Raw genomic sequence first — 15,275 nt, forward strand, 5'->3', positions numbered from 1 at the left:
ATCCAACTGATCATGCTCCACAATTTCCAACACAGCTAACAATTTCATATTAGTCAGCAAAATTAAGCACTTTGTTGAATTAATGTTCATAGGTTATAGGAGCAGAATTATGTCATTCAGCCCATCAAGTAGACTCCATCATTCAATCATGGGTGATCCATCTTTCCCTCTCAACCCCATTCTTCTGCCTTCTCCCCATAACCTTTCACACCCTTATTAATCACAAATTTGTCAATCTCCACCCTAAAAATACCTAAGGACGTCCTCCACGGTCGTCTATGGCAATGAATTCCACAGAATCCCCACCCTTTGACTAGAGAAATTCCTCCTCAGTTTTATTCAATCATTATGCTTTGCAGTGACAACTATAATTGATATGTTCATGTCATAGGAACAGAAGCAGGCCATTCGGCCCATCGAATCAACTACACCATTCAATCATGCCTGAGCTTTCATTCCCTCCCAACCCCATTCTCCTGCCTTCTCCCCATAACTCCTGACACCCATTCTAATCAAGAATCTGTCAATCTCCACCATAAAAATATCCATTGACGGCCTCCACAGCCTTCTGTGGCAATGAATTTCACAGATTCACAAACCTCTGATAAAGAAATTCTTCCTCATCTAATTTTTAAAGTTACGTCCTTTTATTCTGAGGCTATGGCCTCTGGTCCTAGATGCTCCCACTAGTGGAAACATCCTCCCCACATCCACTCTATCCAGGCATTATGAAACAGCTTTCTGAATTTCAAACTTAAGTCGAGCACATACACCAAGTTCACACATTTTTTAATGAACAGTCTTCAACCTGCGACATTAACCCTGTTTCTCTCTCCACAGATTTTGCTTGGCCTGCTGAATATTTCCAGCATTTTTGCTCCACATTATCAAGCCAACCCGTGGAGAAGTCGTCATAATTTAATCACCATAATCATTGTGGGCCAAGATGGCATGTAAAGTAGAAAGCAACTGAGATTTTCTGCTCCAGCTGCATAGATATTTGTGCCATTAATAAACCACATTCCAGACTTGACAGCTCCCAGCCAGACTTTTGAATTGGTTATTTGTGACAAAGCCGCCACCCGCTCCTTCCTGGGCCAGTGGAAACGCCAGGCTAAAGCTGGAGGGTTGTTTTCCCCATGTTGAGTTCTTATGTAGCATCCTCCAAACAGATTCAGGAGCCAAATGCGCACTCAAACTGATAATCTGGCGCCTTCGACCTTGGTTCTGCCAAATAGGACATTTTCCAGATTGTTGGATGTTACATCCAAGTCGCTGTTTTTTGGCCTCTTTTTATTTACAATTGCACAGTACTACAATATTTGCATTGTAATTTAGTACATTGAGACCCAAGAGACTGCAGATAATGCAAGGTGTTGACTTAAAACATTGACCATCCATTTGACATAGATACTGCCAGACAAGTTGAGTTCCTCAACTATTAGTGAAGTAGCATCTGCAGTAATGCTCCATTAATTTGACAGGAATAGAATATTGGTGGTGCTGCACAAACAGATTTTCTGGACTATTGGATGCTATTCATAATTGTTTTACTACACACGGTAAATATATGTATTGCAGCTAATTTATGAGTTTAACATCTGTAGTTGGAAAGTTACTAGAGAGTATTCTGAGGGATAAGTTATACGGGCATTTGGATGGGCAAAGGCTGATTTGGGATAGTCAGCATGGTTTTGTACGTGGGAGGTTGTGTCTCACAAATCTGATTGCTTTTTTTGAAAATGTGACACAAAAAGTCGATGAGGGCAGAGTTGTAGATGTTATGTACATGGATTTCAGTAAGGCATTCGACAAGGTTCTGCATGGTAGGCTGCTCTGGAAGGTTAGATCGCATGGGATCTAAGAAGAGATAGCTGAATATATAGCAAATTGGCTCCATGGAAGGAAGCAGAGGGTGATGGTGGAAGGTTGCTTCTCGGACTGGAGGCCTGTGACTAGTGGTGTGCCTCAGGTTTCGGTGCTGGCCCGTTACTGTTGGTCGTCATCAATGATTTGGATGAGAACATACAGGGCAAGATTAGCAAGTTTTCTGATGATACAAATGTTAGTGGTTTTGCAGATAACGAAGATGGTTGTCAAAGATTGCAGCAGGATCTGGATCCATTGGCCAGGTGGGGGGAGGAATGGTTGATGGAATTTACTACAGAGAAGTGTGAGGTGTTGCATTTTGGGACGTCGACCAAGGGCAGGACCGACACAGAAAATGGTAGGCCTCTGGATAGCGTTGTACAGCTGAGGGATCTAGGAGTACAGGTGCATGATTCCTTGAAGGTTAAGCCGCAGGTAGATAAGGGGGGGGGTCAAAAAGGCTTTTGGCACTTTGACCTTCATCAGTCAGAGTATTGAGTATAGAAGTTGGGAGGTCATGTTGCAGTTGTACAAAACGTTAGTGAGACTGCATTTAGAATAATGTGTTTCGTTCTAGGCACCATGTTATGGGAAAGATATTGTCAAGCTTGAAAGGGTTCGGAAAAGATTTACGAGGATGTTTCCAGGTCAAGAGTGTGTGAGCTTTAGGGAGAGATTGAGTAGGTTGGGTCTCTATTCCATGGAGCGCAGGAGGATGAGGGGGCATCTTATAGAGGTGTACAAAATCATGAGAGGAATAGATCGGGTAGATGCAGAATCTCTTGCCCAGAGTAGGGGAATCGAGGACCAGAGGATATAGGTTCAAGGTGAAGGGGAAAAGATTTAATAGGAAACCGTGGGGTAACCTTTTCGCACAAAGGGTGGTGGGTGTATGGAACAAGCTGCCAGAGGAGGTAGTTGAGGCTGGGACTATCCCATTGTTTAAGAAACAGTTACAGGTACATGAATAGGACAGGTTTGGAGGGATATGAACCAAGCGCAGGCAAGCGGGACTAGTGTAGCCGGGACATTGTTGGTGATGTGGGCAAGTTGGGCCGAAGGGCCTGTGTCCACACTGTATCACTTCATGACTCTATGATTATGGTGAGTCGCATCTTTAAGCCACAACAGCACTTTTTGTGAATGAATTCCTACCATGCTTGAAAGGCAGTTTCATTTACCCGGTGATACGGGGGAAGGCGCGAGGATAGGGAGCAGGGATAGTTGCTGGGATCCGGAGGCAGGCACAGAAACCTGGGCGGCATGAGCAGGTACGGAGATCCAGGGGGGCAGAACCAGGGATCTAGGGGCAGGACTGGGAAATTCAGGGGAGGACCCGGGTTCCGGGGACAAGCCCAGGGGCAGGTGAAGGAATCTGGGGTGCAAGCCCAAGGATCTGGGGGAAATAGCAGGCCCTAGGATCTGAGGCAGGGTATCTGGAGGTAGGAAAAGTGATCTGGCGGGGGGGTGTGGGTAGGGGAGGGCAAAAGGCAGGTCCAGGGATATGAGGAACAGGAGCAGGTATCTGGGCATAGGGGCAGGGGAAGTGGGGGCAGGAATGTGGGGGCAGGAAAAATGACCTGGTGGGGCAGGGGCAGGTCCAAGGATCTTCGGAGCAGATCCAGGGACTTCGGAGCAGGTCCAGGGATCTTCGGAGCAGGTCCAGGGATCTTCGGAGCAGGTCCAGGGGTATTAGGAGCAGGTCCAGGGATCTTCGGAGCAGGTCCAGGGGTATTAGGAGCAGGTCCAGGGATATTAGGGGCAGGTCCAGGGATCTGAGGAGCATGTCCAGGGATCTTAGGGGCAGGGTTAGGGGTCTGAGTACAGGGGCAGGGGGAGTGTGGGCAGGAATAAGGGAGCAGGAAAAGTGACCCGTTGGGACAGGAGCAGACCCTGGGATCTGAGGAGTAGGTCCATGGATCGGGGGCGGGGTGGAGGAACGTGAGGCTGGAGGCGGAGCAGGAGACCTCCTCCTCCTCCTCCCTCTCCCCGCCCGCCAAGGCGGGAGGCGCGGCTTCAGTCGGAGCCTGGCCGCGGAGAGCGCAGCGTAAGCGGGGTTTGGGCGGCGGTGGGAGGGTGAGGGCTCCGGCCTCCGGCCTCGGTAATGCTGGGCCCGGGCAGCCGCTGTCTCCGTCCCCGGGCGGCCTGAGGCTCGGGACCGGGGAAAGCGGGCGTGAGGATCGCCGTCGCTCCGCGGTTTCAGGCCCGGGAGCGGGGACCCGCAGCTGGGTGACCCGGCCCGGCCCCCCTCATCCCCGGTCTCCCTCATCCCCCTCATCCCCGGCCCGGCCCCTCTCATCCCCCTCATCCCCGGCCCCCCTCATCCCCGGCCCGGCCCCCCTCATCCCCGGCCCGGCCCCCCTCATCCCCCTCATCCCCCTCATCCCCCTCATCCCCGGCCCGGCCCCTCTCATCCCCCTCATCCCCGGCCCCCCTCATCCCCGGCCCGGCCCCCCTCATCCCCGGCCCGGCGCGGTCCCCCTCAACCCCCTCATCCCCGGTCTCCCTCATCCCCGGTCCCCCTCATCCCCGGTCCCCCTCATCCCCTCATCCCCGGCCCCCTTCATCCCCCTCATCCCCCTCATCCCCGGCCCCCTTCATCCCCCTCATCCCCCTCATCCCCGGCCCCCTTCATCCCCGGTCTCCCTCATCCCCGGCCCGGCGCGGTCCCCCTCATCCCCCTCATCCCCGGCCTCCCTCATCCCCCTCATCCCCGATCTCCCTCATCCCCCTCATCCCCGATCTCCCTCATCCCCCTCATCCCCGGGCCCCCCTCATCCCCGGTCTCCCTCATCCCCCGCTCCCCATACCCCCCAAAACTCGGGAGGGTCTCCCCCCGCCCGGTTCATCCGCTGTCCCTCCAGCTCACCCCCTCCACCGCCTTCATCTTCGAGCCATTCCCACCCCTTCAGGTCTCCCTCCTCTTCTACCCCCTCGTCATCTCAAGTCTTCCCTCCTCCTCCTCTCCCCTTAGAACCTTCCTCCTACGCCCCTCCGTGTCCTCCCTCCTTCCCCACCCCTCCAGTTCCTTCTTCCTCCTCCCTTCATCCCCTCAGCACCTGCCTCCCCCACCCCATCTAATCTAGAACTCCCTCCACTTCCCTGTCCCTCCTCCCTCACCCCTCCGCTCATTATTTCCACCACTCCATTCTCCCTCTCCTCCCCTCCTCTCTTCCCCACCCACATCCCTTTCCTCCTAGCTATCCCACTACTACCCCTTTCAATGTACTACAACTCATCCTCGCTCTTACCCCCTCCTCCCATATACACCTCTCCCTCCCTCCTCCCCATCTCCGAGTTCCTATCCATGACCCTACCTCCTTCCACTCCACTACGCATTCTCCTCCGTCCATTTCCCCTCCCGCTCTACCGCCCCGCTAATTCATCCCCTATCTCTGCTTCTCTTCCTGTACACACTCCCTGCACCGCATCATCACTTGCACCTCCTCCAACCTCATCTACTGTATCCGCTGTTCCAGGTGTCTACTCCGGTACATCGGTGAGACCAAGCGTAGGCTCGGTGATCGTTTCGCTGAACACCTCCGCTCAGTCCGTCTAAACCTACCTGCTCCCGGTTGCTCAGCACTTTAACTCTCCCTCCCATTCCCAATCTGACCTTTCTGTCCTCGGCCTCCTCCATTGTCAGAATGAGGCCCAGTGCAAATTGGAAGAACAGCACTTCATATTTTGCTTTGGTAGCTTACACCCCAGCGGTATGAACATTGACTTCTCTAACTTCAAGTAGCCCCTGCTTGCCCCCCCTCTCCATCACCTCCCCCTTCACCCACCAGTCTTACTGTCTCTGACTACATTTTATCTCTACCGCCCACTCCCCTGATATTAGTCTGAAGAAGGGTCTCGACCCGAAACGTCACCCATTCCTTATATCCAGAGATGCTACTTGTCCCACTCAGTTACTCCAGCATTTTGTGTCTACATTGCTTCCTGACCCTTTCTCTCTTCCGCTGAATTGATTGATCAGTTCTTTTTATGACAATTTACATCTTTCACAGGTCATTCTATGCTTGCTTGTAGGATTGTGGATTCCTTCTTGCCTCACCAACCCGTGCGACAACCCATAGCTGATCACCTTATAGCTGCAACGTTTTGGCACGTTGAACTATTTGGCCTGGGAGGTATGTTCCTGGCAATTCTATCAGGTGGAGTTTAGAGGTTGTAAACTCCCATATCCGCCGGGATGGAGATTCAATCAAGTAACGCTTGCTCCTTAAGCATTTTGCATGAATAACCAGGTTATCTCATTTTAAAGAAGGGTCTCGACCCAAAATGTGACCTATTACTTTCTCCAGAGATGCTATCTGACCCGCTGAGTTACTCCAGCTTTCTGTGTCTATCTTCGCTTCATGGAAGTGCAGAGAAGTAGTTCTTTCCCCATAGGGCTTGAGCTCCCTGCATGAAGATGGAGCGCAGTTGATGTTAGCGCACTTACACCTGGTTTGGAGGCTCCTCTGTAAATTTCTGCCAGCAATATCTCACCAAGATAAAGCTTGGGCCTAGCACCAGTCCTTTTTAAGGGAGGGTCATAAGGAGAGTGGTCCAGATCAGCTCAGTTCCTCCCATGAAGCCAGACGAATGCAGCCACAGGTAGAGTGAGGAGCCTGGAAGATCACTGAACAACTTCATTAGCTCAGCCATGGGTGCTTTGGTAGTTGTCCCGCTGGGCTTAGAGCACGATCAAGAGCAAGAGGAGAGAGCTGAACGGAAAGCCAGACTTGCCAGGGTGCTCCGGAGGAGGAAAGAAAGAAGGGCTGTTCCCCGGAGGCCCTACAGCCCGAGAGTCTACAAGGAGCCCCGCTCCTACCTACAGCTCTCTGAGGAGCAATGCATCCAGAGGTTGAGGTTTTCCAAGGCAGTGGTGATGGAGATCTGTCAACTTCTGCAGGCGGAGCTGCAGCCACGCACCCGAGCCTGGACTGCCCTGCCAGTGGAGGTGAAGGTCACCGTCACCCTGAATTTCTTGGCCTCGGGCTCCTTCCAGGCGGCGGCGGCAGCGGACCTCTGCCACATTTCGCAGTTTGCGGCACACTGCTGCATTCGGGATGTCACGGACGCCCTCCACTCAAAGAGAGAGGACTTCATCTCCTTCCCCGCAAGCAGCGATCAACAGACTGAGCGGGCGAAAGGGTTTGCCAGCATTGCCGGTTTCCCCAAGGTTCAGGGAGCGATAGACTGCACTCACGTGGCTCTGCGGACTCCCCACGTGAAGCCGGAGCTGTACAGGAATCACAAGGGCTTCCACTCCCTGAATGTGCAGCTTCTGTGTGACCACGAGCAGAAGTTCCTCATGGTGAATGCCATGTACCCTGGGAGCACCCGTGACGCATTCATCCTCAGGCAGTCCAAGGTGCCCGGCATGTTTCAGCTACCACAGCACTTGGACGGTTGGCTCTTGGGAGATAAAGACTATCCACTCCTGCCATGGCTCCTCACTCCTATCCGGTCTCCTGCAAGCACATCACACTACAATTACATCCGCAGTCACAGGGCCACCTGGGGTCTGGTGAAAAATGCCATCAGGCTCCTCAAGATGAGATTCCGGTGCCTGGACCGATCCGGCGGCGCCCTCCAGTACTCACCGGAGAGGGTCTCGCGTTTCGTCGTTGTCTGCTGCATGCTGCACAATCTGGCCATTATGAGGGGACAACCATTACCCGATGACCAGATGCATCCAGACGAGGAGGACAGCGAAGATCATACTGATGATGATGATGAAGAAGAGGAGGAAGATGAAGAGGAGGAGGAAAACGTCGATGAGGAGGAGGATGGGGAAGCTGGGAAACAGAGGGAGCAAGAGAATGGCAGGAAAAGAGAGGCCTTGTCTGGACGTACCATTCGGGCATGTCTCATAGCCCAGAGATTCTCCGGAACTCTGATGTTTACGCACCCAGGCACAGTGACATTCCTATACCCAGTGACGCCAGATCATGCCACCGTGTGATTTTCAAACTGAGACACAGTAGCCAGCAGTGAGCAGTGAAAGTTGCACCAATTCAGCTCGACGCCATGACTAACATTCTCCACTGTACAAGACTTTTGGCAGTCAGTATTTTGGCATCAGAAGTACTAAGATCACTGATTACAAGACCACCGTCTTTAACCGTAGCAAGTGGAACCTTCCTATCGAACCTCCTGGTCACTGAGGCTGACGTGCAAAACGCTGGGTCTAAAGTATCTTAAGGAAAGCTAACCACTTATCTGCATGAGGGAAACCACCACCTGGAACACCCATTCTTGAATGTGCAAGGGCAACTCTTCAGGAAGATGCCTGCTATTCCTGGCTCAACACATGTAACTCTGGTAACTCTGACCACACTGAACAACAGACTACCTCCTTCAATAAGACAATAGCAGCCTCGCCTACAATACTTTGTGTCAACATGCCTTGTCTTTGGCTCAGTGACCTCACTAATTGCCAGCATGCAATTAAGTGACGACCTTCCCATCGCAAGGAAACGTCTCAATCTCTTCCACCCATAAAAGTAGTGTCAACCGAGTATTTGACCACCTGTAAAATGGACGCCCAAAACTCCACGACATCCATGCATGGAAAAGTGATTTCGTGCCCGTGTTACCTTTGTATCAAAATGTTGGCACTAGTCTGACAACCGATGTAGTCTTGTACTTCCCACAGGCACTGTGTAGGATGTGAACGGGAGCTCCTGTGCTTCTCTGCTACTACGTGGGACAGTAATGACCACAAGGTAACTTTCCTGCAATACCATTGCCAGTGAATTAAAAATTAATTATTGTACTGACCCTTTTCCTGTTGGTTTGCCCTTTCAATGCCCATCTCAGCAGCACACCTTAAAACCAGAAGCAAAAGGAACTAATCTTCAGCAATATGTCTGAAAATGAAATTAAAACAATGGAAATGTACAATTAAATACTTCTTAATGGCAATGTTAACTAAACCATGTACTTTTTCATGGCTGTGTTTTAACTGCCTTTGCCTGGTCTATTACTACACGTCACTCATGGTCGAGTTGGTAGAAGGTTGCTCTGTTATAATGGAGGAGGCAGCAGGTATAGGTGAGGGCAAGACTGAGCAGTCTTGGGCTAGGTGACCCATCCCTGACACTGCACTATCTTGGCCTGTGAAGCAGTGGTCCAAGTGAGCTGGCTGAGGGGTGGCTTGTGGAAAACTAATAGTGGGAGTATGATTTTTGTGGGGCAGCTGTTTTTTGATCAACACATCCATTCTCCACACATCCTTCAAGGGAAATTGGATGAGTGTGCAGACTGCTGCAGGACAGATTGCACGGCTGCCATTACAGCCTTGGGATCCGTGCCACAATGGCAGATGTCTACTGCAGCCCTCTAGTCACAGAGCGAACATGCAAACTCTACGCAGAGGTCAGAATTAAACCGGGTCTCTCGCACTGAAGCTGCGGTTCCACATGGTGCACCAGTGCCGTTTTAAATACTGTATCTAAGTCCACAACCTGTCATCTGAACAGATTGTACTAGGATTGCTCATGCACTGTCCCGGGAGGGAGCAGTTTAGGGAATCACGGATCTCAAGATGATAGAAGTTCTTCGAGCTTTATTATTTAAAAAGTCAACCAACACTGACTCTGTCTGAAGAGGAAAAGATTTAATAGGAATCTGAGGGATAACCTTTTCACACAAAGGGTGATGGATGTACGGAACAAGCAGCCAGATGAGGTAGTTGAGGCAGGGACTACCCCAACATTTAAGAAACAGACAGATACATGGATAGGACAGGTTTGGAGGGATATGGACCATGATATGGATATGCAGATGGGACTAGTGTAGCTGGGAAGCGTTGGTTGGTGTGGGCAAGTTGGGCCGAAGGGCCTGTTTCCACACTGTATCACTCTATGACTGCTGTTGCTCCTCGTGGCAAGCGGCGCAGTGCAAAGATTTATATATCCAGAGCTGAATAAGGTCTATCACATCTGCAACAACCCTCCAGCAACCCTGGGGCAAGGCTCTCCGTACCAACACTAGGACACTTAGGTCTGTGGAGCACAGCCACTGAAATACACAAGAATGAATGATTGATGTATCTATTGTTCATTGCTTTTTTATGGTTACAATTATAAAACGTAGCTAAAAATGGACTGGTGTAATCAAGTTTTTTTTATTGAAAAAGGTATTCTGGTGAGACATAGATGGAGGGGGAGTGTGTCCGACAATCTCCAACTAAGAGTAGAATGAGGCTAGAGATGTAGCCTTCACTGTCTCGTCCTCCAGCATCTACTGACAACAGAAAAGCCCACATTAGTTGACCTTGGCTTATGGAGAATGATGTGAGTCTCTTAACATCTGGAGAGCCTCAGGACACATTGCATGCTCAGTGCCAACATAAGTGGCTCTTGCAGTTTGACCACTCGACTGGTACTAGGCTGACACAGCACTGCCACTAGATTGTAGAAACAATGAACTGCAAATGCTGGCTTATGCCAAAGATAAACACAAAGTGCTGGAGTAACTCAGCAGGTCATAAGATCATAAGTGATAGGAAAAGAATTTCCATTCGGTCCATCAAGTCTACTGATCTATCACTCCTTCCTAACCCCATTCCCTTGCCTTCTTCCCATGACCTCTGACACCCGTACTAATCAAGATGCCAAGCAGCATCTCTGGAGAAAAAGGATGGGTGATGCTTCAGGTTGGGATCCTTCTTCAGTCAGAAAGTACGGTTCCAAATTTCGGAGCATCACCCATCCCTTTTCTCCAGAGATGCTGCTTGACCTACTGCCACAAGCTTGTTCATTAGCAGGCTGTCCTTTGGGCCAAGCAGCCAGCACTAGGCTGGTGTGGTAGAGTAATAATCGAAGGCACGGTCTGAGGATAAAGGTGTCATGATTTCTTGTGTGATACCTGGAATTAACCATGTGGAGGCTGTAACTGGTCACACACCAACACAATACAAATGAAGTGAAATCCCTTCTAATTAACCTGAGGTTCTGACAAGCTACTCTTGAGGCAATGTCCATAGTTTCCTGGACAGGAAGAGGGTTGCAGTATTCATAAAACCCCGTGCATGCACTGCCTGGTCCCCTCCTTGAAGAGACTAGAGGACTTGGCTGGCAAAAAACCTCCATAGCCTCCCCGAAGAATCAACAGACATCTGTTTAAAAAATATGATGTAGATCAGAAGCTGTAGTCAGGAAGGATACCCATTCCCAAAGGCTTGTCAGTCAGCAGGACCTGCCCGAAGTCTGGGTGGATGGAGGGACAGGGTGCCCGCCCGACGGCTTGTTGGACTGCGTAATTGGGAGGGAGATGGTGACGTCGGACACGAAGAGCAAGGGCCGGTAGGAGGTTGAACCATGGTAATGCCTCCAGCCACCTTCAAGGTTGGCTGCAGGAGGTGCCCCCGGGACACGTGGATGACCAGGAGAGGGACTTGTGTGAACTGCTCCAGTACATTGAGCCCGCGGGGCAAACGGACTTTGGAAATGGTGCCAAAAACATGGCGACTCCTTCATGAGTAATATATGTGACAAATATAGCACCTTTAAACCTTTAAGGAAGGATCCTACTTCATGGCTTCAGCTGTGCCTGTAACATGCAGCAAATCCCTCGGACCATCTTCTTGTCTAAACACAGCTCCCTGAGGCACTGCTTCAGGTGAAGATGAAGGTGAGGAGTTCTCGGTTTACCTTCTGGGATAGAGCCTCTGTTCATGTTTCTGCTATTCCTGCACCAGGTAGCCTGCACTGTCAACCCTCTACATACTCTTCCTGTTATAAACAGCTCCCAGTTGCACAGCTCTCTGATTTAATTGCTCAAAGTCTTATTAACTTTGTTAATAATCTGAAAGCAAAAAATAAACTGAAATTTTTTAATTTGGTTTAGAGATACAGCACGGAAATAGGCCCTTCGCCCCACCAAGTTTGCGCTGATCTGCCATCCCCACGCACTAACATATCCTACACGCACCAAGGACAATTTACAGTTTTACCAAACCAATTAGCCTGCAAACCATTACGTCTTTGGAGCATAGGAGGAAACCGGAGATCTCAGAGAAAATCCACGCAGGTCATGGGGATAACATACAAACTGTAGAGACAGCTCCTGGGCACTGTGAGGCAGCAACTCTACCACTGCGCCACCATGCTGCCCATGCTGGAAATGTTCAAGCATTTCCAAATGCTGGAAAGAAAAATGGAGAGTGGAATACTGGAAATACTCAGTGGGTTGGGTGGCATCTGTGTACAATGTAAAAATATCATTTCATCAGAACTTTAGATATAAATCCCTATCCCAACTTGTTCTTTTCAAAAGTTCTGGCACACATTTCAGGTAACTTTATTTTCTTGTAAAAATGCTTCCAATGAATTTGAACATAACATTACATGTAATATGTTATATAAGCCATGAATCTTTCATCAAGTTCAAGTTCACATTTATTGTCACATGCACCAATTGGTACAGTGAAATTTGAGTTACCATATAGCCATAGGAATAAAAAGAACACAATACACAATTGAATTTAACATAAACATTTCTCACTATAATGGAAGGCAATAAAGTTCAGTCATCTTCCTCTTTGTTCACCCGTGGTCGGGGCCTAGAACTCTCTGATTTAATTGCTCAAAGTCTCCAAAAATACATTTTGCACTTGTCTTTATCCCAAGGCTTCAATGTCCCCACTAGTTGTACAACTGCAATCTCCAACAATACTACAAATGACTACTGATTCCTTAAATATCATTGGGGTTGAAGATGCTTCTGATAAATTCTAAGTTTCCCACTGCAGTGTGTTTGCTGACCACAGTCATAACAAGCCATGAACTGGTCCTGCATACAATTTGCACATTTCCATTCTATCCACATTTACTGATCACTGATTAATACTGAATATGTTCATTAACAGTTAATGCTTTAGATTTAAGGCATTTGATATCTCTCTGATCTGAAAGGATCAATAAGGAAAATCTTGACATTTAAAAAAAAAATTGCCGGAAACAGAGGTCAGGCAGAATCGGTGGAGAGAGGAACAGGTACAGGTCAAAGTCCCTTTGTCAGTACTTTAGTTTAGAGATACAGCATGGAAACAGGCCCTTCAGCCCACAGAATCCACACTGACCATTCACTCTAGTTCCATGTTATCCCACTTTCTCATTTACTCCCTACACACTAGAAGAAATTTACAGAGGTCAATGAATCTACAAACCTGCACATTGTTTGTACTGAGGAAGGATATTTGATCTGAAAGACTTGTAAGGAACTCAATTTGTACCCACCCCTCCAACTGCTAGGTTAACTAAATGCCCGTAGTCTACAACATTCTGGAGTCCTTGAAACTGGATTTGGACCTCAAGGGAGACAGAGTTGATTGACTTACAGTGGCTTGCAAAAGTATTCATACCCCTTGAACTTTTCCACATTTTGTTACGTTACAGCCACAAACGTAAATGTATTTTATTGGGATTTTATGTGATAGACCAACACAAAGTGGCGCATAATTGTGAAGTGGAAGGAAAATGATACATGGTTTTCAAATGTTTTTACAAATAAAAAACTGAAAAGTGTGGCGTGCAAAAGTATTCAGCCCCCTTTACTCTGATACCCCTAAATAAAATCCAGTGCAACCAATTGCCTTCAGAAGTCACCTAATTAGTAAATAGAGTCCACTTGTGTGTAATCTAATCTCAGTATGAATATAGCTGTTCTGTGAAGGCCTCAGAGGTTTGTTAGAGAACATTAGTGAACAAACAGCATCATGAAGCCCAAGGAACACACCAGACAGGTCAGGGATAAAGTTGTGGAGAAGTTTAAAGCAGGGTTAGGTTATATAAAATATCCCAAGCTTTGAACATCTCACGGAGTACTGTTCAATCCATCATCCGAAAATGGAAAGAGTATAGCACAACTGCAAACCTACCAAGACATGGCCGTCCACCTAAACTGACAGGCCGGGCAAGGAGAGCATTGATCAGAGAAGCAGCCAAGAGGCCCATGGTAACTCTGGAGGAGCTGCAGAGATCCACAGCTCAGGTGGGAGAATCTGTACACAGGACAACTATTAGTCGTGCACTCCACAAATCGGGCCTTTATGGAAGAGTGGCAAGAAGAAAGCCATTGTTGAAAAAAAGCCATAAGAAGTCCCGTTTGCAGTTTGCCACAAGCCATGTGGGGGACACAGCAAACATGTGGAGGAAGGTGCTCTGGTCAGATGAGACCAAAATTGAAGTTTTTGGCCTAAATGCAAAATGCTATGTGTGGCGGAAAACTAACACTGCACATCACCCTGAACACACCAACCCCACTGTGAAACATGGTGGTGGCAGCATCATGCTTTGGGGATGCTTTTCTTCAGCAGGGACAGGGAAGCTGGTCAGAGTTGATGGGAAGATGGATGGAGCCAAATACAGGGCAATCTTGGAAGAAAACCTGTTAGAGTCTGCAAAAGATTTGAGACTGGGGCGGAGGTTCACCTTCCAGCAGGACAACAACCCTAAACATACAGCCAGAGCTACAATGGAATGGTTTAGATCAAAGCATATTAATGTGTTAGAATGGTCCAGTCAAAGTCCAGACCTAAATCCAATTGAGAATCTCTGGAAAGACTTGAAAATTGCTGTTCACAGACGCTCTCCATCCAATCTGACTGAGCTTGAGCTATTTTGAAAAGAAGAATGGGCAAAAATTTCAGTCTCTAGATGTGCAAAGCTGGTAGAGACATACCCCAAAAGACTTGCAGCTGTAATTGCAGCGAAAGGTGGTTCTACAAAGTATTGACTCAGGGGGGCTGAATACTTTTGCACGCCACACTTTTCAGTTTTTTGTTTGTAAAAAAATTTGAAAACCATGTATCATTTTCCTTCCACTTCACAATTATGCACCACTTTGTGTTGGTCTATCACATAAAATCCCAATAAAATACATTTACGTTTGTGGTTGTAACGTGACAAAATGTGGAAAAGTTCAATGGGTATGAATACTTTTGCAAGCCACTGTATATGGAGGACAACAGGAAAGGGTAATGTCATAATGGAAACTGAATTGTGTTCATTTATGTTTACTGTGAAATAAAGCAGAATGTCAGTTCACCATTGATGTAATCTTGCCAGAGTGATTTTCAATGCAAAGAATAAATTTGTGCCAAATACAAAGTCACTCAAGTACATAGTACATAACCAAGGGTCATTCTACCTTACAAATTCACCCAAACTGCCAGTGATGCGGCAATAGAAATTAACTTTTGCTCGCTGGTATTAAATATCCTCTCCATACAGAGTTTATTTCCATTTATCTTCTGATAAATATATCCAGACAACTTTCTTTGGTTTCCAGGATTACTTTCTTTTCTTTCTATCTTACCTTTGCATATTGGGACATTGCAGATTAATGCTGTGTCCGTATCATTGGTGTACGTTATTGATACGGTCTGCTGTTCCACCACTAGG

At 48.2% G+C, this 15,275-nt stretch overlaps 1 protein-coding gene across 2 annotated transcripts; it reads left to right on the top strand.

Moving 5' to 3' along the window:
* The first annotated feature begins 3,811 nt into the window (after positions 1 to 3,811).
* On the top strand, positions 3,812 to 9,974 carry LOC116983863 (putative nuclease HARBI1). 2 transcript variants are annotated; one of them, XM_033037740.1, is made up of 2 exons: positions 3,812 to 3,916; positions 5,905 to 9,974. In XM_033037740.1, exon 2 carries the CDS (start codon positions 6,524 to 6,526, stop codon positions 7,826 to 7,828), a length of 1,305 nt encoding a protein of 434 aa, XP_032893631.1. In that variant the 5' UTR covers positions 3,812 to 3,916; positions 5,905 to 6,523; the 3' UTR covers positions 7,829 to 9,974. The 2 variants fall into 2 exon arrangements, with proteins under 2 accessions (XP_032893631.1, XP_032893632.1); XM_033037741.1 differs by having other exon boundaries at positions 3,862 to 3,916; positions 5,883 to 8,801.
* The last annotated feature ends 5,301 nt before the right edge of the window (positions 9,975 to 15,275 follow it).

The sequence above is a fragment of the Amblyraja radiata genome, chromosome 19, assembly GCF_010909765.2.
Source record: "Amblyraja radiata isolate CabotCenter1 chromosome 19, sAmbRad1.1.pri, whole genome shotgun sequence".
NCBI lineage: Eukaryota > Metazoa > Chordata > Chondrichthyes > Rajiformes > Rajidae > Amblyraja > Amblyraja radiata.